Source organism: Gopherus flavomarginatus, chromosome 3 (assembly GCF_025201925.1).
Source record: "Gopherus flavomarginatus isolate rGopFla2 chromosome 3, rGopFla2.mat.asm, whole genome shotgun sequence".
Taxonomy (NCBI): Eukaryota; Metazoa; Chordata; order Testudines; family Testudinidae; genus Gopherus; species Gopherus flavomarginatus.
Window position 1 is genome coordinate 77924574 of NC_066619.1, and position 24093 is coordinate 77948666.

At 42.0% G+C, this 24093-nt stretch overlaps 1 protein-coding gene across 2 annotated transcripts; it reads right to left on the reverse strand.

Annotated features, from left to right (window-relative positions):
• Window positions 1-1545: 1545 nt before the first annotated feature.
• Window positions 1546-15422, reverse strand: LOX (lysyl oxidase). 2 transcript variants are annotated; one of them, XM_050945890.1, is made up of 7 exons: window positions 14294-15405; window positions 13688-13796; window positions 12110-12247; window positions 9468-9624; window positions 6257-6352; window positions 6037-6152; window positions 1546-2675 (listed from the first exon to the last, which is right to left on the reverse strand). In XM_050945890.1, the coding sequence occupies exons 1-7, from the start codon at window positions 14985-14987 to the stop codon at window positions 2669-2671; spliced, it is 1317 nt and encodes a 438-aa protein (XP_050801847.1). In that variant the 5' UTR covers window positions 14988-15405; the 3' UTR covers window positions 1546-2668. The 2 variants fall into 2 exon arrangements, with proteins under 2 accessions (XP_050801847.1, XP_050801849.1); XM_050945892.1 differs by lacking the exon at window positions 1546-2675 and having other exon boundaries at window positions 6033-6152; window positions 14294-15422.
• Between the last annotated feature and the right edge of the window lie 8671 nt (window positions 15423-24093).

The following is a 24093-nucleotide window of genomic DNA, read 5'->3' on the forward strand; positions in this document are numbered from 1 at the left end:
ACAGATCTCAGGGCATCTACAGAGTAAACACCCCCAGAACTACTCTTAGAACATCACACCTCAGAGTGCCTCCTGGCTGCACAGCTCCTGGCTAATGGCTGATCCTAAATGTGCTGTGCCCTACAGTTTTCAGAGTCCAGCTCTACAGAACCAGGCTTGCGGGACTTGTGTTATGGTATTAAAAATAGTAGTGTAGACATGCCAGCTTGGGCTCTAAGAATCACTCCCCTCACCAGGTTTCAAACCCCGAGTTCCAGCCCAAACGCGAACATCTACCCTGCTATTTTTAGCTGTGTAGCACCAGCCGAGGTCTGGAGACCTGAACTCTCAGACTTGCTGCAGTTGGTACGTGTTTGCAGTGTAGACGTATCCTCTGACTTCCATGCAACTGCACATGTACAAGTTTCCCACACACAAGAAGTTGCAGAATCAGAGCCTTCATCCCAGATTGGAAATTTTGGCCTGAATCACGTTTGACAGGAGGTATAAATGTACCTGCATTCGTTCATTCATACACATGTGTGCACATGCATGCTTTTTTTAAAAAAATCTATTTACAAAAATTGTTCTGGAGCTCAGACCTCAAAAGCCAAACTTCAGTCTGGAACATAGTTGTGCAATTATAAACACATGAAAATAATGCTTTTTTATGAGAAATAATGGCACAACTTTAACTGCTGATGTGCATAGAGCCCTACTACAGTAAAATGTACCAAGTCTAATTTTCAAACTTTATTGCTTGAGTTAGATACCCACTTGGTGAGTGACTAAAATGATCATTTATCAACCAAATGAGGAAAACCAATGGAAAACATAGCAGCCTGCAGATGTAAACTGGACCCATTCCGCATGCAGAAGTGAAAGGTGAGTGAGTAGTCATAAAGGGCCATGCCCTCAATGAGTTAATGGTTCTTAGGTCATCAGTGTCAGTCTGGCTAAGTGTTGATGTTTCGGTTGTTTAGGTTTATTGTGCCAGAACATGATCGTGATTTGGACAGAAACATTTGATGATCTTAAAACAACAAAATATATGTAGGAAATAATTAGCTGATCCATAGTCCTCAAGGATATTCTGATAACTAACACAAATTCAAAATTAAATTTGCATGGTTCTACTGCATGCAATATTGGCAAATATTGCTTAAAATATTTCCCAAAGTTGTAACAAAACACCCCAATATTCCTCAAGCTACACAAATACATAAAGATAAATGCCATTAAAACTCTAAAGGTTTTGAGCTTTGGCTGTTGTGAGCTGCAAGATTAGCATTGCACCATCTGTAATCTTCGGAAAAAGTATCCGGACAATGTTGTGAGCAATAATTTCACAGTTTAAAAAACAAAAATCACAGCTGTTTTAGCTTACTGATTGGTCCACTGCATACATGAAATAATTGTACTTTTGTGAACGCCCACCAGTAAGCAGCATGATGTATCTTGTTCATTTGGGCTGAAAGTTTTTCGCTTTGAATATTTCATGATTGACCTAACTAAAGTACTTTCTGTGTTGCATACACCAACTACTATTCTATACATACTGTATAATATTCTAAGCTTCATTCTCTGAATAGCCAAATATGCAATTAAGAATCAAGTACAATACTAAGTGTAAAATAATGTTAATGGGAATACAAGTAAAAGGCCTTTTCTCAATAAGAACACCCTGATAGGTCTTTTGGCCTATTTCTGTTTGTGGTGCCTCTGAGCTGATTGCCTCTTGTCACTTATTGTAATTGGTTGGCCTGTTCAATTCATGCTTTTTTTTTTTTCCCCCTCCCCTCACAGCGAATGATTTGGGACTATCCAATGTCGCTTTCAGAAGCCTTGTTTCTGCTGGATAGGAGTTCATCCTAGTTCATTTTACTCACATTGAATTAATGGTAGATCCTTTTAAGAGCCCCATTTTGAAAATCTCTATTCACAGAGAAAAGTGACTAAGTTCTTTAATTCTACTCCAAAAGTAAAACAGGCTTATGGCCAAAGCCCCAGTATGCATTTGGCTTGAGAAAATGGTTTACCTACTAATATATTAAAAATGTAAAATAAACATAAATTTCGTATATGGGGTGTAACTAATGCATACATGAACATTTTTCTGCTATATGTTGATATTCCTTGAAAACCAGGGATACTTTTCTCGTCTGCATCCAATGTATCCAATTAGTTTTACTGTAACGGCAGGAGCATCGCTCCCAAGTTGGTCTTTGATCTGGCGTTCATTGAGCTAGCCAGCATTACTACTCTACTAATTGCATTTTATTTAGTACTATACATTTTTGCTACCTTTTAAAGAGATTACAGCTCATTCATAGATAGTGCACTGACCAAACTCTGCTGTTATCTGCACTCTGATTTCCAGTGGAGTTTAAAACACAACAAAACACAAAAAAACTTTGTTCTGTGAATGAGTTAATTTTCTTTAGAATTTGAAAATCTGTGCATAAATCACCAATCCCACACATTGCAATAGTTTTTTTAAGTAAATGACAATTTGAGTGCTAAAAATCCAGTTACACATCTTATGAAGCAGCCATTATGCTTCAAAATGACATAAAAGTTTGTGTTGAATTTTTTTTGCTTTTTGTGAAGTGTTCATATTCTACTGAAGTTTATATAATGATATTACAGTACAAAACAGTGGGCACTGACTCGTCCATTTTCTTGCATCTTAGTATCTATTTAAAAAAAGGAAAAATTTGTTAAAAATTTCATACATTAGCAAACGAGTACTAAACAAAGTTAACCCACCTGTGTTAAATACCTATGCATCAGTATGAACATGCAGCACAAAAGGAACTAGAGAACTTGCTTTCCTTTGTACGTTTGAATATGAATATCATTACAGTATTTTATTAATTTAGGAAGCTGAGAGGGGAGGCTACAAAGCAAAGTAACTGTACATAACCCTAACTGACATCCTTCTGTTAACCTTTTCTCTCTCCTCCCCTTCTTGAATTCAAATGAATAGAAGCTCTGTTACTGGAGGCTCTGATTAGAGCTAGTCCTAGTGCAGGGAGATGCCATGAAAGTTTCTTCACACTGCTCTGCCAAAAATAACCACTCATAACTTGCAGCACACCTCATTCTCCCACAAGCACAGACACTCTGATGGTGAGAACAAATAAAGGACCAGGCCAAGGCCATTTAACTTGTTGCTTTTAATAACTTGAAAATGGCCATACTGGGTGACCCAGTGGAGGTGGGGATGAGGGCTTGGGATGTGGGAGGGGCTGGGGTGGGGTGAGGGCTTCAGGGTGGGCTGGGAATGGGGTTCAGGATGTGAAGGGGGCTTGGCTGTGGCAGGGTTGGGGTGCGGGAGTGGCTCAGCTGGGGGTGCAGACTGGGGTAGGGCCAGGGATGAGGGGTTTGGGGTGCGGGAAAGGGCTCTGGGTTTGGGAGGCCTCAGGAATGGGGCAGGGGATTGGGACATGGGTTTACCTCAGGTGCCTCCCAGTCAGTCCATTGGCCAGGCGGAGCTGGTGCTTGGAGCAGGGGCAGCACGCAGAGCCCTGGGCCCTCCCTCCCCCCCCCCCACACACACCTAGGAGCCAGACCTGCTGCTGGCCACTTCCGCGGCACAGCGCAATGTCAGAACAAGTAGGGACTAGCCTGCCTTAGCCAGGCAACACCACCCACAGGATTTTTAATGGCCCGGTCGGTGGTGCTGACCAGAGCTGCTGTGACCCAATGCCTTACATTCTGCGACCCAGTTCTGGGTCGCAACCCATGGTTTGAAAACCACTGATCTAGTCCAGTGTCCTGTTTTTGCCAGTGGCCAGTGCCAGTTGGATCAGAAGGAATGAACAGAACAGAGCAGTTTATTGAGTGATCAGTTCTCAGTCATCCAGTCCTAGCTTCTGGCAGTCAGAGGTTTAAGGACACCCAGAGCATGGGGTTGAGTCCCTGCCCATCTTGTCTAATGGTCACTGATGGACCTATCTTATTCTTTGTGACTGGGGTGATAAGAGCCTAGGTCTTCACACAGGGGTGATACAAATATTTGTTATTTTAGCCCTGCTTGATCAGTGTTTGATTTCCCAGTACAAAGGACTTTGTAGTAAATTCAAAGTGAGATAAGTCTTACAATTGGTAGGTGATGGGGCATCAGCCCCACACTGGCCAGTAAGGGGTTAAAAAGAGCCTTAGGGCAGAACAGGGTCAGTGGCTGCCTGGAGTTCAAGGAGGGAGAACTGTCTTGAGTAGGCTGCAACCCCATAGCATCTTGGACAGAGCGGTGCAGGCAGGAAGACAGAAGGAGCTCCAGATGGGCTGTGAGACTGAGGAGGGTGCTGTGGCTGCACAGAAGTGGCCAGGGGAAATGCAGTGATAGTAGAGACAAAGGAGCACAGTAAGTAACTGCAGTTCAGAGGGTTCCTGGGCTGGGACCTGGAGCAGTGGGCAGGCCTGGATACCCTGCACTCGCCACTGAGGAAGTGGCAGGACAACTGAATACAATCGCCACTGGGGACATGGTTTGACTACTAAAGAGCTAAATCTCCCCCCAAAAGGGAGAACGCAGATAGTGACATGGCCAGAGGGCCCAGCCACGAAGAGGATTCTGCGGTTCCTGATGGGGTGCAGACCGCAGATGTGGGTGTTGGCCTCGAGCTAATCCCCAGAACGACCAGGAGGAGGTGCCAGTTCAGCAGTGAGTGATGTGCTCCGTGACACAGTAATTAAGCAGCATCCAAATGAGATCAGTGTGAAGACTTCATTAAGGTAGTTATGTCTATCCACACTGACCATTTTATTTAAATTCCAAAGTAATAAATGAAAACTAATAATGTCACCAAGGTTTCCACATAAGATTAATGCTCTCATTTGTTATTTCCAGTCAGATTAAACCAACTACTAAATGTCACACATGAATAATGTGATTCTGTAATCATGTATTGTATAAAAATAACTGGAAAGTCCACTCCTCTATATGTGGTTATAACATAGTACTTATTTTTCTGCGTAATGTTCATAAGCTATGTTAAGCTAAAATCTGAAGGGAACACTGATATTGTTCAATGTACATATGCTTTTTACAAAAGAATTTGTGGCCAGACATAGTTAAGGGTTATTGCTTGAACACCAAGGGAGCTAACATGAAACAGTAAATGAGGTGTTGCTGGAAGAACCGTTCTGGGGGGCCTTGCTGTAGCAGTGAGACGGTAATATGTAAGTTCACGTGTTTGGTTTGGTTTGTTTTTAACAAAGTGTTTCAAGGGCCCCTCAGCAACCTGTGCAACAGCTTTGTGTGAATGCTCTGTATGACAACTGAATAAGCATCAGGAGGCTTGTGACTGCAAATTCAAGAAGGCAGTTGAGCCAGGGAGAACAGCTGGGAATCCAGGTAGGAGCAGCAATTTTAAAATCTCTATAAACCAGTGGTTCTCAAACTGTTGTACTGGTGACCCCTTTCACATAGAAAGCCTCTGAGTGCAACCCCCCCCTTATAAATTAAAAACATGTTTATATATTTAACACCATGATCAATGCTGGAAGCAAAGCGGGGTTTGGAGTGGAGGCTAACAGCTCACAACCCCCCATTTAATAACCTTGTGACCCTCTGAGGGGTCCCAACCCACAGTTTGAGAACCCCTGCTATAAATCCTGAATTAAAGAGTTCAAAAACAATTTTTTCTAACAAGAATTTTAGTAGGTGTTCTGTACTGGGAGAGGAATAGATTTTGATAAACTATTGTAGGTTCCTTCCATCTCAAATGGTTCTATGAATCTGATGGAAGATTGAAGAAAATAGCTTCATTACAAGAAACTATAATTTGAAAGCTATGCAGTTGTAATTAGCAAAATAATCATTCCCATTCTGCCCACACACAAAAAAAACCTCTTTAAATTCTATCTGTAATCCAAACTAGCACACTCCACACTAAGTATAAAATTATACACTTACAAAGTTTGCATCACTAGAACTCATTTGGCAATTATCTATTCAATGCAAAATTCACCCCTAGATACTATAAACCTATTAGCTAATATTAATTTTATGACTGTAAAGTAGTTACAAAGAAAGAGGAATCTACTTACGGTGAAATTGTGCAGCCAGAGGCATATGCATGATGGCCTGTATAGCGGATATCGCAGCGTACTACATTGTTGGAGTAATCAGACTCTGGTACCAAATAGCTGGGATTTACACTAACCTTGAAGGAAGGAAAATGCCATTTACAACTGGGTTTGGACTGGTAATCTGCTCTGCTGGCTTAAAGGGATTTATAGTTATGATTTCTCAAAACACACCCCATACCTTCAGTATGTAGTTTCCAGGCTTTACATCTGTAATATCAATCCACTGGCAATCTATGTCAGCATTGTAGGTGTCATAACAGCCAGGGCTTAGTCCCTAAAAATATGCAAGCAAAGGAGTCTAAGGAATATATTTTCAGAAATCAACATTAACACCATCAAAAAATTCAGGTAACACCACAATGCTTCCTTCGTGCCCATCACTGGGGGGGAAAAGGCACCAATGAATGAGTTAAGCATTGAATCTGAACTTTCTGGGTTTTGTTTGTTTTAAATAGTACTGCCTAGCTCTGACAGAGCCGTTGTATTGACTTTTCGTTGTTTCTCCCACGTAAGAAAATTAAAGATAAAACGATTCATAAATAGGTACCAGTAATTACAATGCTTATCTGAGAGATTGGAGCATCACTTACAAGCTGTTCTGCTCTTTTGGATAAATAGGTATTTGTTATAGCTGGTTGGAAAATAAGGGTTGTTTTTCATGGAAAGTTTTGAATGAAAAATCAAAAAAAAAATATTTCGGCCAAAACCAGAAATATTTCAATTCTGAAATGCTGCTGCAGGGGCTCCTGGGATTTATAGTTCAGGTGTTCCATGTTCCCATTCTTAATAGACTGGTCTTTCCAAGGGACTTCATCTCCCATGATGCACCAGTCTCCCCTCTTGCTGAGGGGAGGCTGTGCATCATAGCACATCATGGGAGATATAGGTTGGGATCCCCAACCAGACGATAGGGGATAAACTACAGTTCCCTGAGCCAGCATGGTTCCATTTCAGAATTTAAAAAAATTTCATTTTTCAGGTAATCAGTTTGATTCAAAATCAAAATGTTCTGTGGAAAGCAGACACATTTCCCAGAAAATATTTTGTTGAGAACCCAGTTTTCCAGCAAAACAGTTTCAATGGAAAACTTTGAACTAGTCTTACTATTTATACACTTTAATATAGTAGGTATTTACTGATTACATATACCTGAAATTTAAAATCGCTATATTTAAGTATTATCTGACAGTATTACCTAAAGTGTCACTTATTTGCAAGAGGTGAAGGAATCATTTCAGAAAAGATAAGAACTGACCAAAATCTACACCTAAAACTCTGAATTTCGACTGAATGGCTTTTGAGGTTCAAAAAGTTTTGGCTATCATTTTTCCTGTTGTCTTTTTTCATGTACCACTTTCTAGTTCAGCTTGGCACCAGCATTGCTGAAATATTATGAGGGAGGCTGTTCTCACAGTATTTTCAGCCTGACAGGAAGCACTGGAAATCTTGCGATAGTTTAATCCTGGATTTGCAGGCCCAAGAAGCTTGGGTACAGTTCAAATAAACATCTCAAATTTTGACTAAACACCTGTGATTTTTCTTACCTATTTACCTGATTAAATGAAATCAAAGGAGTTATTTTGGTCCATTGGGGAGAAAATACAAGGCCACTTGAAAAGTTTGGTAGATGTAGGGAGGATCCTGCATGAGACAGTACAGCACCGATAAAGTCACAGACATACTATTTGCAAATGCCATTTTAGATCCCTTCTATCTGAAGAGGAAGTTCTTATAGCTGCTGCTTAAGACTTAGAATCTTAGAGACCAATTCAGCAAAAAATATTCATCACCGTTTTTGTGGGATAAGTTGGGGAGGGATACACAGCTCCTGTTTCTTGTCCTGGCAGCTTCATTTTAAACCATTTTCCTTCTAAATTTATTTGAATATAAGAAAAATCAAGAAATAACTTTGCTCTGTGAATTAGGACATTAGATGCGTACTCAGTGAATCCCATCCTCCAGTTCCAAACTCATTTATGTGAATATTGCCACTAGAATCTTGGACTGCCTCAAAGAAGTGTTAGCTTTGGCCATAGATGAACTCTGCATCCAGTGCAAAGAGTAAAGTACTCTCTTGGCATAGGAAGCAGAGTTTAAGGGCTATCCTTGTATTTTATTTGTCTACGTCTTTAGTTCTGCAAAAAATGGCCTAATAGGGTTTTTCTCTTCAAGCAAATACAGGTTTTGAAACATCAGAAATGTCTGAAAGAATTCAGAGGGTATCCAAAATGGCCACAGAGGTTTTTCCAGATCTGTGTGTCCAAAAAACCTCCTACTTTGTTGCTAGGACTATAGGAATTGCCACACTGGAACATATCAATGGTCCATCAAGTCTGGTATCCTCAGCAGTGGCCAGTATAGGATGCTTTAGTGGAAAATGAAAAATCCTCATAAGGCACTTAACTATGCAAGACAAAGCCGTGTAGGAATTCCCTCCTGACCCCAGCTGGTAATCAGCTTATGCCCTACTTGCATGTGCCAAGTTTGAGTCTAGTGCAAAGTTTTACAGTCCAATTACAACCCCTAAAAATAAGGGTTTACAGTGGAAATGCTGACACAGCCTTGACTCTAGTGACAAAAGTACTCCAGCTGTAAAATATATGTTAGGTGAACACTGTAACCTACACAAAGAGACTATTTTTAAAACCCCTTCACAAACTTTACATATTGTAGACAATTCATTATACAGTACTTAAGATTTAAATATGGACACATCCACCATCAGAAGATATTTGGCATTTCTCAGGGATAAAATCACTACCTCTGCAGAAAAAGGGATATAGTTTGCTCATGATGTTCACACAGTTCCCATTAATTTGAATGTCTGTTACATGTATGCACAGAGCATGATGCTGTGGTGTACTGAATCCCCTCAAACCCCCGTTGACAGCATTGGGAACTGAGGAAACAGCACCTTGCACTATCAGGCTCTGAGAAGAAAGAATACTAGCTCTGATCTTTGACTGCAGCCAAAGACAACAGAATGTGGATTGAGATGAAAGAAGTGGAGTAAGACCTTAAAGGATTTCTTTACTGCCCCTGATCATGGGCCTGCTGTCTGATGGCCAGTCCCCCAATCTAAATCAGAGTACCCTGAGGACTGTTTTGATGTACATCAGCTGCCAATGGCTCCAGGGGCTCCAGTGTACAAGAAAGCCCCAGCCACCCACTTCAGCATCCACACCCCCTACAGGGCTGTAGTGGAAGGAGACTACAAAAGCTGCTATGCTGGTATTATGCCACCAGTAGATTCCCCTTACCCTGGGGTGATTATCTCATAGCTAATTAAGGCACCTGAGCATTGGAGCCTGTAATGTTACATAAAATCTCTCAAGTAAGGCAAACTGCAAGAAAGAAAATCTCTTGGTTCTTTAGAACCATCTCTTTACCTGTGTATGTGCTGTACATGCATATCGTCTATAGTATCCATAATCACAGGAGGTATCTTCAAGACAAAAACTTGCTTTGTGCCCTTCAGCAACTCTCCGATGTGAGCTTGCTTCCAGCAAGTCATAGTGGCTGAATTCGTCCATGCTGTGGTAATGTCTGTTAGACCACAGGTCAGTTAGGAGAGGCCAAAACATTATTAAATCATGTTTCCTATCTAATCTACCTTATCGTGCATCCTGCCAAATTTTATTTCTTACATAAAACTAATGGGTTAATATATTTTTCTCAGTGGCACCACTGTAAAAAAAAAATTGTATAAAAACACAACCTTCTAAAAACAAATCACATTTTAATTTGTTAAAGGAATGGTTTGTATTGGCTTTGTTTTCCCAAAATTTCCTGTTTTCTCTTTTTCAATAACACTAGCAAGCATTTGAACCACTCAAATATGAACAATTTATTTTATAATGTTTGCCTTCAGGCACAGTTTGTTTGGCTAGGAATGCTTACCTTACATACTGTAAATTCTAGGCAAGTTTGCTATTTCTGGAAGGGGCTGAAGGGTTGTGGTTATTTTTCCACCTCCATTGTCCCCCAAACATGTGACACTTTATAATTATATTTGCAAACAATCTACTCTGCTTAGAGATTCATCCTCTATGTACTAATATTACAGATTGGGTTAGCTGAAAGAATTGCTATTTACATTCAAATGTATAAACTGACATTCAAAGTCTTGCTGGTTTGATGTTAAGGTGTTCTGCAAAAACACTTGTTTCACAGTGTACACTATTCCAGTGTGTGTGTGAGAGAGAGAGAGTGTGTGTGGGTGTCAGTCCTAGGTCTCTCACACTAGCTGTGACACACCTATTTGTTCTGTGGTTCTACTTTTCTCACATAGATGGAGAAAGCAAACTAGCAAGAGCCAACAAATCAGCAGCTTGTCTTTGTAGCATTCTGCTACTGTTGCCTATGAAAGATTTTAGCAAGCTGTGTATATGTAAAAGATTAAATAAAATAAACTTCAAACACCCTTTAATGAAAAATAGACATTTTATATAATCACCAACGAAAAACTTGGACGACAAGGTGACTCAGAGAATGATGATGATTAAACAGTACCATCTGATGGCAGGTCATTTGAGAAATGAATTGATTGTTATAGTTCATTTACTAATGGACTAGTGTCAGCATCATAGAAACCATCCCCACAATTGGCATTCTTGTTGGCAGCGTATTCAAAGTCCAAGAATTGGTTGAGTATTGAAAGAACGACATTCGCACCTTGGTCAGTATGGTTATAGGGCCTATTGGCAGGGCAAGGATTACGTGTTCTGTGGAAGAAGGATTTCAGCTTGTAGTGCTATCAATCTGTCACCTTTATAAGTATCAGTTTCACATTACATTTTTTAAAACTAAAACACATTCACAGAGCAAGAGGGGTTTTTTTGGACTTTATCAAAGGCTTCTTACACTCTGAATAAACCATCTGCCTTGCTAGGTCCATATTCATTTGAATTGATAGTAATTGTTCCATCAGGAATAAACAATTTTACAATTTGACCCATTGGTGCAGGCTTGATCCCAAACCCCTTGAAATCAATGGAGAAATTACACTAACTTCAAAGGGTTCTGGATCAGGCCCATGGCAACCTTTGTGGTACATATTTAGATGGAATTCAGTGTCCAGTCATCACTTTATCAATGAATACATTATTTCTGTCATTGTATTAAAATGAATCATGTACGCACAACTGTAGAGTCATATTTTAAATAAACTGAAGAAAATACATATACTTTCCTAAAGTATCACAAACCTGATATGAAATATCTAAATTTAGGACAAGATTTCAAACTCATATACGCCAAGCCTCTTGGAAAAGACACAAGTGCACATATGCAGTTTTATTAGGTCCCAAAATGTTACAAATATTCTCCAGTGTTTGTCTTGCCAAGTGTCTATCAACGTTCGCCTTGCAAAGGCGATATTGGTGCACTGTATATCGGAGCTAAATGGTATCTATTGTGGCATCGCTTTTTATGTCAAACTCCAATTCTTTTCAGATGAAGTTGATAGCAAGATACCACCCTGAGGCTTCATATAGGTACAAGTGCTTATTAAGGACCATTCCAATTCCTCTTTTCAATATTGAGGAAAATGTTCCTTGACTCATGAAATAATGGCCCGTTAGAGGACCAAATGACACATTCAGTATTTGAATATACTTTTTTTTTCGTGAATGTGTAAGTAAACAATACATTTTGGGGCATTAACTATAATTGTAACTTTTTTTTAAGTTCACTGGTTAGTTCTTTAATATACAGGTAAATGGACAATAGACTTATGCAAAATTGAATTCAATAGATGGGGTATGTGACCGAATATTCTAAACTGATTGCATAGGCTTCCAGACTGTCATATTTGTATGTGAGTATGAACTATTTATTTTCATTTGATCATTTCAATTCTTCATCCTCACATGTGTAGCTATATAATGAGCTATTACCATAAAATGGGAGTGGAGAGCAAAACCCTATAGCTATATTTCCCCTAGATAGTAACAAAACATATCACATTACAATTAACAAATGACAAATTAAAAAGATAAGTAGAAGGTACCATACTGGGCACTTCACTCACTGGTGACAGCTGTGCCACTCCCATGAATATCGGGGTCTGCTTGGTAGGAAGTCTGATGTGCCTTGATTTTTCACTCTTTGGGGGAATCTCAGAAGCACTCGAGTATCATAATCTCTGACATCTGCCCTGTAAGCTGAACTGCAATGACGTAAAAAGAGGCATAAGTATATTTATAAAATATTAAACACTCAAGATTGCTGCTTCTTGGCTTATGATCCAGCATTCACCCTTCTGTGACTAGATGTCATAACTAGCAAGTTGCTGAGCACCTTCAACCCCATTAATTTAAATAGCTGAGGATGCTCAAGAATGCTCGATGGTGTATTTAGGAGCTTCTGGTATTGGATGCAGGCTTTAGTAACATTCTAGGACTCAGTCCTCCTGTTGATGTTAGTTTTGTCACCGATTTCAGTAAGAGCAGGATTTTGATACCTGATGAGCGCTGGTTAGAAATGCTTTGATATTTAGGGAAATCAATGGTGTTTAACAATAGCCAAGAGCATAAGATCACTTTAACAATGGATAGCTGTAAAAATGTCCCTGTTTGGCATGAAAAACTGTTTTTCAATAGTTTCTGTAAAACAAAATATCTTGTAGTTGATCTCATGGCCAGAGTCGATTTTGTTTCCATTGTAGTTTAAAAGGCTACAGTCAAGACATTTTGGTCCCAATTTGGTCTATCTTAAATTAATTATAACTCTTTAAATATCTGATTTTTAACTATCAATTTACCAACAAGAACCACATAATCAACCTTTTGTGCTCCCATTTGCTAGTTTTCCTGCAGCAAACTAACAAAAATGATTCCCTAATGCTATGCTACAACCAGGTTATGAAACTGGTGAATAAACAAAGTTGTTTTGCATGGTAAGGTACTATACAAGTTAAATTTATGAAACTCAGCCATGTTAATTTCAGTTCCAGTCAAAACAGGAAAAATCCCTGTTTTGCCAAGTGAATACGGACAACTCCCTAGTAAAGAATTTTTTTTTCAAAATTCTAAGAGATTATCACAAATATTTTTCTGCTAGATTGTCTCACAGATGTTGTATTGCATGTGCCCAAGAACAGGGAGTACGCTATTTTGTGAACCCACACAAATGAGCAGCTGGTGACTTTTTAAAAATGAAACGACGATTTTTCAGGTTAAGGGAGAGAGTTGAAAAAGACCAGATTCCAGGTAAAACCAGGGACAAAGATTTTCAAAAGGGGTAAGTGATTTGGTGTATCTAAACATTTCTGAAGCTAAAGAGGCCTGATTTTCAGAAAGTGCAGAGTACCTACCCTTCGGAAATCAGGCTCCTTTACCACATCTCAAATGAGCTAAGCTCTATCAACTGGAGGCACCCAAAAGCACTTGTCACTTTTTCAAAATATGGGTTAGTACCTTACCCTTTCTTCTTGTCTGTTGTTGAAACATTATAACCAGGCCCCAAAAGAAGCTAGACTCAGAACCTGTTATAAAGCCCTCTGTCTTTACTTTCCCTCCTGCTTTCCTTGGTGTTGGGTACCTAGGCTAGAAGAAACTGAAGCAGTGCCTGAGGCTAATGTAAGGGAGAAGTCAGCAGCAATGCCTACCTTGCCAGACAGTTCTCCTCGGCAGCACATCTGAGGCTGTACATGGACACCCTTTGGACATATGTGGATGCCTGGATGTAATAGGGATCCGGGACTAAGTCAGGAAGACCTGCAGTTCATCAAACCAACCACACAACAGCACAATCAAACCCAGAACATGTCTGCTAACATTTTGTTTCATTTTTCAAGCATCAGAAGAAGTTATTTTGGCCATAGCCTGCCGCCACCCTTTAGGTCACAAGAAGCATTTAAACTTCTTGCTGGACAGGCACAGCCTATTGTTTGCAGCCAGCCTCTCGCCTCCTAAATCCTGCGGGCTCGGGCCCCTCAGACTACCATATGATCCTAGGAATCCTAGGACCGTGTCAGATTTTTGCCTCGTGTGGGGCAGGCAGGGCTGGTCATTTCCCCAGAGCATGCTGGGATGCGAGTCCCCTGCCAAAGCCTATCGCTATGTGCTGTGCTGGCGTTTGGGTTGGCTGCTGGCTGAGGCGGGGAGGGCTGTGGGAACTAGCGGAGAGCCCAGCTAAGAGCTGGCGGTGGGGCCCCCGCCCGAGCCTGGGGCGCGGGGTTACTGCTCGCGTTCGGGGGGTGCGGGGCTCTTACCATACTGGAAGTAGCCGGTGCCGTAGCCGGGTCTGTACCTGCTGCCCTGGCGGGGTCTCTCGTAGGTGTCGTAGTAGTTGTAATAGGGGTTGTCGTCCGTGTACTTGTAGGGGTTGTAGGGATCGTCTCCTACCATGGCATCCTCCCGGCCGGCTCTCAGATTGCTCCGGGGCGGGGGGCTGCCCGGGCTGGTGCTGTTGCCCCTCCTGGGGCCGACGCCTGAGCTGTGGGGGGCGCTGGGCCGAGACGCCCCCTGGGGAGCGCCCCGGGCTGAACCGCTCGTGGCTCCCTGGCTCCTCTGCCCTGCGGTGCCGCCGGGGGGCGGCTGGTAGCCGGCTTGAAACCAGTGGCGAGCCCCCGAGCCCCTGCTGGCGGCCCCGGCCGGCGGCTGGGCAGCGCCGGCTTCAGCAGCAGCAGCAGCAGCCCCGCGCGGGGCCGTGGCGTTGTTTCGGAGCAGCAGGATGGGGCTGCCCGCGGCCGCTGCCTGCCGGCGCCGGGGCGGCTGGTACTGGGAGGCCAGGCTCAGCAGGCTGTACACCTGCCCGTTGTTCTCCCACTGAATCCTCTGCCTCCAGGCGGCGGGCGCCGGCGGGTTGTGGCGCGGCGGCGGCTGGCAGCCGGCGGGCCAGGCGCAGCTCAGGTACACCCACACCTGCAGCGGGGCGAGCAAAGCCGCTGGCAGCGCCACCTGCATCTTCCCCGCTTTAAGAGCCCCGGGCGGGCCCGAAGGTCGCTCGCCAAACGCCGCTGGCCGCAGCCAGGCTCAATCCCCGCGGGCGGGCCGGGGAGGCAGAGACCTTCCGAAAGGAGGGAGCTTGTCCGCTCGCGGGGTGTTTACAGGGCACGGCTCTGAGTAGCAGCAGCAGCAAACAACCCGCCTCTCATCGTCCTCCGGCTTTCTCTGGGGTCCGGACTGGAGGCGGGAGGAGGAGGGCTCAGGGATTTTAAACTTTCTGGCACATTTGCAAAGTTACACAAGCCCGCCTGGCGGGCTGCTCCGCCGCTGTTTGCTCACGTAATGCGATGGGGAACGTGCGAGTCTGACAGCGCCTCACATCTGTCCCGCCGCTGCCCGCGCTCACAGAGCCTCTTTGCAGGGGAAAGGAGACAAAAGGATCCCTCCCTCTCTATATATACACCTCTAGCTGCACGACTCAAACTGGGGCGAGCCTGCAGGCATCTCAGTGCGCTCAGACACACACGGCCTGCCAGACCGTGGGGCAATGCCAAAATATGCAAAGGAAAAATGCTATTAGCTCATCAGCACTGGAGAGACTGGGGTGAGCGCTTAGTAAGAGAGGAAACATGTTTCTGGGAAATATTCTGGCCAAAACATCTCCCACAATATGGTCACTGCTGAGGATTTAAGTAACAGTCAAGTATTCTTAATGCCCTTTTAATTGAGGTAAACCCCTCAGCAAATAAACTCTTGCCTATCCATTTCTGGATTTCTGCATGAGTCACACGAGAAATGCACTACAACTTTGCCTCCCAGAGTAAGTGTTCATTGAAAAATGAAATTTCACATGGGAGAGACTTAGCCCATCAGCAGAACAAATAAACCTGGCCAGGCAAGTGTCCCCTAAAGCTATGCTTTCCTTGGGGAGCCGGGAGAAGAGGAAAGGTATTTGATCTGACTTTTTCCCCTTCCTGCTTAAAAAAAATGTATAAACACTGTGTTTGGATCAGATCAGACTGTTTCACTGTCTGGGAGTAACTAAACATCCATGAAACACAGACAGACTCCAGACTGGTGTGTTTTCAGTGGCTGTTACAGGTGCAAATGTTTGCTCATGAATCATTTCAAAGGAATGGGACAGAATCAGCCCTACTTTGTTAGTGAGGATTTTTCATGCGACACTGTCAGTCCTGGGTCAGTGCCAGGCTGGAATTTCTTGCCTCAGTTAAATAGATTCTCCTAACTCTCCTGTACCTTCAGGTAGCAACCTGCTAACAGTGCCATGCAACGCTGGTTCTGGACAAATTTGCCACCTACTCTTTGCAATAACATAAAAAGTGTCCATTTGTACAGTACTGGTTATAATTTCAGTATAAATGTTGGACTTGATCCTACAATACAAGGATGTTTAAGCTATCATCCAATTGATAATAATATTAATAATAAATAAGAAAATTAATACCTTTCGTATAACACTTTACTAGGAGGAGCAAACTAAAGTTAGGAGGGGCCTGGGGCAGAGCAGGGGGTTGAGCATCCCCTGAAAAGTTAAGCAGGTGCATTTGCAGGACCTGGGGCCTTTGCTAGATAAATAAAGGAGCACTAAGGCCATTACTGCCACATGTGCAAAATAATTTCAGTGGAATTGGTGTTAGAAATGGTGGGAGCCTTAGTGCAGACAGGGCTCTCTCTGCTGGGCTGTTTTTTTACCACTATGTTGCTTTCCAGCTGCTGTAACTAAAATGGTGATAAAAATAGGCTCCTCTCTACCAGGTGTTAAAACCAGTAGGGATTTTTGTTGTTGTCTGTTGTAAATTTCCCTGGTAGTTCTACAACCATTTCCTGACTAGCATAGTGTTTTCTCCCAGAAGTGATCTCATTGGCTGAAGTGGCCTGCTCATGATAGTTTAAAAATACTTGGTAGGTAGCATTTGCAGTACAGGATCTTCTAGTAGTAAAATAGGTAAATGGTAACTTCCCTCATATGCCCAGGCCAAGCAACTGTTAAGCCATTACTCTCCTGTTTCTTTTAACAAGATTTTCTTCTCATTTTTCAGACAGTTCATCTCAGTCTCTCAGACCATTTTCATGCGGTTACTGAATATTTTATCCTCCACTTTAGGTCTTGACTGGAACAATGACTAAAATTGATGAAAATGGAAAGTCTAGAAAAGAAGGAAAATATAACATGGAAGAAAATGAAGTCTCTGTCTTTCTAATCTTCCCATAAATCCTACTAGTGTTACAAATAGCAGGTTGTAGACCAATGTGTGATATTAGAAAATGTTTCCACACACTGGGATTCTGGCCACAACTCTTGTGCTTTGCCTGATTACGTAACTGTTTTTCCTGAAATTGAAGAAACCAATAATTGGGAATAGTCTTGCCCGTTTATCAGACATTGTTTATCATTTGTTCCAAAGAACTATTTTTAATTTTTAGTGAATGTAGAGCTCATGAGTCATAAAAGGTGCTGGCAACAATCCTGGAAAGTGAGATCCTCCATTTTTAGTTAACTTCATTCAGCCCCTGTCCTCTCTGCAAATATTGCCAATATACCTATCCTTGAGGAACTGGACTAAGATGATTAACTTGTTTTCATAGGCCACTGAAAAGCCCACCACTGGCTCTGAAAAAGAGATAGAGAGGTGAAAAGCTCATTACAAAACTCCTAACCCATCCAACTCTCTTGTTCCCCCAGTATAATTGTATAAAAATTGCCCTAAAAATCTAGTGATATAACAGGTATTCAACACAACACATTCACCTTACCCAGGTATTTGAATACTGCTTCGTTTTTAAAGTTCATGTATTTTACTGGGTCATGTTTCAGTCAGCTACTTAAGCATGTGACTAACTTTCAGCACGGGTGGTCCCATTTCAAATTAATGGGATTACTCATGCGCATAAGTACCTTGCTTAATTGGGTAAAATCTATAACAAACAATAAATAACATTGCAGTTGCAAGCCATCATAGCCAAGAGTCAGCTGCTTGCCAGGACAGCTTTACAAGCCTCCCTGGATGCGCTAGACACTGCTGCTCATTCCTTCTCCATGGCAGTTGTCACGAAACAGGCATCTTGGCTCCAGTTCTCTGGGTTTCCTAGGAAAGTCCAAAATACAGATGACCTTTCCTTTGAAGGTTTGAAACTTTTTGCTGAGAACACTGATGAGTCATTGCACATGGTGAAAGACTCCAGAGCCATCTTGAGTTCTACACACTTGCAAGTAAATGGAGATACAATAGATCCCAGGCAGCCCAGAGATCCTTTTCCATCCAGTTAACTGGTTTCCAAATACCTTCTGAGCTCCCCAGGCCACAATCAAGTTTTCAGAGAAAGAAACCACTCACTGCACCTGGTTCAACCACACAACTCTCCTCGTTGACAAAATGTCAATTTTAACAGCTTGGTTGAAGGTCCAATCATCCGTTTTTTGCATCTCCAGCTGCAACATTTTGCCTGCATCCCCACATGTGGAGGCTGCCTCTCCCATTTTCAACTTCCATGAGAGCAGATTACATCCAAAAAAATAGATCTTGGAGGTCATAACATTAGGATACTCCATCCATTTTACTTCCCTTCCCCCCACCTCACTCTTCTTTCCCGTACCTCTGCAGGGATCGCTCTTATGAACATTTGCTGAGACAGGAAATAGACAATCTTCTACATTTAGGAGCTATAAAACCAGTTCCTGCACAGCACAGATGGAAGGGGTTTTACTCCAAGTACTTTATGGTCCCAAAAGAGAACAAAGGGTGAAGACCCATTTTAAAACTAAGACTCCTAAACAAGTTAGTGAAAGTATGAAAATTCAGGATGATTCCTCTTGCAGATATAATTTCATCATTGGATCCAGGGATAGTTTTCATCCCTCAACCTTCAAGATGCATATTTGCATATAATTATTCACTTGTCTGAAAGAGATTTCTTTGCTTTGTGGTAGGCCAGGACCACTTCCAATACTGAGTACTTCTGATCATTACCCCTACTCCAGGAATATTTTGGAAGGTTCTGGCAGTGATCCCTGTCTATCTTCATCAACAGGTGATGATAATATTTCCGTACCTTTACAACTGACTGATTAAGAGCTGGTCTTACAATGAGGTTTGTCCCTGTTCCTTAGGCTAGGTTTTCAGCTCAATATCAAGAAATCTATGTTGACCTCACGCCAAGAATAGAATTAATAGGAGCTTTTCTGGATGCTGTGCCTTCCCATGGACAGATTCACAACCCTGTCAGACTATGGCGGTACATCGTCTCCAACTCTTGGGACATATGGCAGCTTGTACCTTTGTAACACGTCATGCAAGGTTATGCTTTTGCTGCTTCTATGATGACTCAGAGCAGTTTATTCACTGAGTAAACACAGGCTAGACTGACAAGTAAGAGATTCACTCAGTTGGTGGAAGGATTCTCACAATGTCTGTAAAGTTGTCCCCTTTACCCAATCATCTTTATCCATCACCATAACAACAGATGTTGGGCTGGGGAGCACATTTAGTGTCACATACTGTTCAGGGAAGATGGTTGGCCCAAGAATCTCAACTACATATTAACCTTCTGAAGTTGAAGGCAGAGAGGAATGACTGTCTTTTTACATCAAGTGGCAAGAAGAAATGTCATCTCCTTCTCCTTGTACTGAAGTAATAAAGTTATTGAACTGGTGCATAGCCAATCAGATCCTCATTTTGGTGGCCTATCTTCCAGGCATTCAGAACACTATAGATGCCACTCTCAACAGGCTCTTCTCCCAGGACAACAAGTGGGAGTTGGATTCTTGGACCCTCAATCCCATATTTCTGACTAGGGGGTTTCCAGAGATGGACCTTTTTTCTACCATCCCCAATAACAAGTGCAGTCAGTTTTGTTGAAAGGGTGGCTGGGCCTTCACTCACTGGGAGATGCCTTCCTCCTCCCATGGATGAAGGGACATATGTATGCATTTCCCCCAATGCCTTTAATACAAAAAGTGGTGAACAAGATCAGACAAGACATATCCAGGGTCATACTAATAATTTCCGCATGGTCAAGACACATCTGGTATCCTTACCTGATTCACCTAGCTGTCTGCAATCAGCCTTGTGGCAATTTCTCATCTGTTTTCTCAAGAGGTTATTCAGGTTCTTCACCCCAACCTAGGAGGTTTTCACCTTCTCAATGGTTTGCAGGAATAGTGACTGTTTGCGCTGCAGAAATACAACAGGTATTGTTGAACATTAGGAAAGCATCCACCCAAAATACTTTCCTTCAAAAGTGGAGAAGATTCAACCATTAGGGTGAACAGCAATGTCTTTCATCTGCTTATTCTTCCGTCTCATCTCTCCTAGACTACTTCCTGGAATTGAAGATGACAGATTTATCTATGAGTTCTGTGAGAGTTCACTTGGCGGTTATAATGGCCTTTCACTCCCTGGTTGAGGGGTTCTCAGTGTTTGCTCATTCCACAACAGTGACATTTATCAAAGGATTGGAGAAACTTTTCCCTCAGGTGAAAGCTCCCACCCAAGGACCAAGCCATTTAGGAAGACTCTGTGACTGGTAGTGTCAATTGCTGACCTAGCAAAAAAGGGTCCACAACCTCCGTCCAGAGACTTTCCTATATGAATCTATCGATATGCAACCTCCTTCTACGGTATTGGCCCATTTCATGAGGGCTCTCTCTAACTCTATGGCACTGCTCAAGAACATTTCCGTCACTTGAGATCTGCAAGGCTGCAACTTGGACATTAATACACACCTTTTTCCAAACACTATACAGTAGTTCCATCTTCCAGATCTGATGGTGCCCTTGAGAATGCAGTCTTGTTTACAGTCCTGGACTCAGCTCTGAAGCTCTCCACTCCAGCTGAGAGTGCTGCTCAGTAGTGACCTGAAGTAGAGCTCCCATAGGGACACTCTTCAAGTAGACAGAGAAGTTACTCACCTTGTGCAATAACTGGAGTTCCTTGAGATGTGTGTCTTTATGGTTGCTCCACTACTTGCCCTCCTTCCATTCTGCTTTAGAATGTCATCTACTAGACTTTAGGGTGGAGAAGGACGGTATGCCTGTGCAGCCCTATATAGACTCAGTGCAGGACATGAGATATGTAGAGTGCTTGCATGGGCCTAACAGGCATTGCTGCCAAAAATCTCCAACTGAAGGCACATGGAGCGCATGCACACCTGAAATGGAGCGCCCATAGGGACACACATCTGGAAGAACTTCAGTTACTGCACAGGGTGAGTAACCTCTCTTTTTTTATAATAGATTGTGCACCTTGAAGCTTTCAGTTTAAGGCATGTTTTCTTATCCTTTAATCATTCTCATGGCCATAGACACTGACTCCATGGGTGCTCCAGCCCCTGGAAAAAATTAGCAAGTGCTTAGCATCCACTGGCAGCCAACTCTGCCCCCCTGTCCCCTTCAGCGCCTCCTGCCCTCTGGCATTCCTGTGATCAACTCCTCCCACTCCCTCCCAGCGCCTCCCACCCGCTGCAATCAGCTGTTTTGCACTGTGCATGAGGCTCCAAAAAAACCAAGAGGAGTGGGGATGAGGCACGCAGAGGGGAAGGGGTGGAACTGAGCGAGAAGAGGTGGGGAAGAAGCAGGTTGGTGGTGGGAAGAGGCGGGGGGAGTGGGGACTTGGGAGAAGGGGTAGGTGGAGGAGGGGCCTGGGGCAGAGCAGGGGGTTGAGCATCCCCTGAGCCCGGAGAAAGCCAGCGCCTATGCTCATGGCTCTTCTTTGGACTCTTTTCAGTTTATCAACATCCTTGAATTGTGGACACTAGAACTGGCATAGTAGTCAGGTAGCGAAATACAGTGCAAGATATGGAAGTAATAGAAACTCTCTATTCCTCTCAAGATGCTCCTGTTTACTACAAAGAGCTTATGCATTCATTTAAAGGGCAACATTAAGAAATTTTGGAACATAATTTTTAATATGGATACCCCCAAAGGTATATAGAATGTGAGGAAGTGATATTAAAATGCAGCTGTACCATAAAAGGTAGCATGTAAAAATGGCATAATTGAATTCCAAATTGTTAGTCTGTCACTGATTTTTATATCAATTTGCTTAGTTTTCAAGTAAAATTGTTTTTTTGCTAACTGTCATATCCACTTGGGATCTGAAAGTCAAGCTTGTTCCTTTCCATCTTGTGCATCATCTCCAGTAATAGAAATTCTGAAGGTAAATTATGCTTTCAACTACTCCTGGCAACATCCTGTATTCAGATTATGCCTTCAGAGATACTTGTGAAACCCATTATTAACATCCTCTGAATTTGCACAGATGTAGCTGATGTAATTAATCTGGCCTGCAGAACCTCTATGACTGAGGATAACATACAAGATGAAAAGCACTCTGGTTGACTTCTAGATCCCAAAGTTAATTTGTATAACTGGGAAATAGAAAAAAAAATCTTTACCTTCAAATTGAATAAATTTTATATGGTGATACAATGAATATGGAAACCAGCAATGTCATTCATAGAAAGTCAGCATTTCAAGAATATTAAAAATAAAATCTGTGACTCATGTCTGAATGGAAAGTGAGGGGAGAACAGAATCAGATCACATGGATTAACCTGCTGTGTTTTCACATCTCTTGCATTATGGAGAGATCTGCCCATGAAAAGAGGACCTTCGATATAGGATGAGATATAGATTGGGACTTTCAAAATGGGCTTACAGGACCTAGATGCTCAAGTCCCACTGAAAGCCAATGGGAGTTGGGCATCTAATTCCCTTTGCTCTTTTGAAAATCTCAGACCCCACGTTCCTATATCTGGCATTAGTAGCTATGTATTTTCCAGTGCATATGTATCTTTCCTGGAGGTACTGGAGCAATCATATCTATAATGAATGTCAATGCATATTTGATGCAAGGTAACTGGCTAGCCCAGTACAGATAAGTAAAAATCTTCATATAAGAATTCATCCTGAAGGAATTGCCAGGAGATACATTAATGCTATTTAGCTCACCAGATAAGATTAATATATATACATTCCATGTTTAAGCTATAGGTACAGAAAAAGTAAAGTTCCTGTGAGATTGAAGTGAACGGAGGTTTCACAAGATATATATTCCTATCTTTGGACTATACTGTATCAGCTAACGTGAGACAAGGGGCCAGATCCTCACTGGAGAGATTCCAATTTACCCAACCTGGTGATTTGGCCTGGTGATCAGTTCTCCATTGTTAAATATTATTCTCAGGAGATCTGAGTGTGACTATTCTGAGAAGTATGGAGAACTTGGTGGCTAGTTGAATGACAGTCATGGAGAGTTGATTTTATTTATTTAGCTGATTTATAAGAGACAGTGAGTTCTGAATCAAATAAAAGGATATCTAGGTATTCACATTCTTATCCTGTGTAACTGTGTAACTGCCATTATCGTCCTTCCCCAATTCCCTCCTATTGTTTGCATATTTTCTTTAATAATATTTTAAGCTCTGCAGGGCAGGGTTTCAGAGGTGTTTGTTCAATTACATCATGATAGGGCTCTGATCCTATTAGTTTTGGCCACTATGGCAATATAAATAATAACAACTTTAACTAATTAGTCCAAACTGAATATAGAACATTTGTCTTAGGTACAATATTATGGTCAAACATATACTTTTTTATTATTCATTTTTGTTTTATATAGCTGTACAATAGATCCATTTCAAATATATCTCCAGCCAGATTCTTGACTTCAACTATGGGTAACTGTCACATTTCACTTTTGCTCTTCCAATTACCCAGATAAATGAATAAATAGTTGAATTACAAAATTCAAAGTAACTCAGATATATTGAAAGAAATGCTTTGTAAGAGGCATCAAAAGCTTGTCAAGGTAACGTATAGTATTTATCCTACCAATTACAGAGATAGCAGGAGAAAAATCGACTGGGATTTTCAATAGCAGATATAAAAATTATCACTGAATTCTTTTTCTTTTTGCAGTAAGTACTGATAACCTAGATACCTGAACAAATCTCTGATATAGATTGAAGTATGATCCTCTGGGAGTAAGCATGAGAGTTGTCATGGGATAGCAGGTCAGTATTATTGCATTTGATTTTAAACCTATCTAACAAAGACAATGAATACACAGTAATTTGCTTAGCTGCATAATGTGTTTGCCATTAT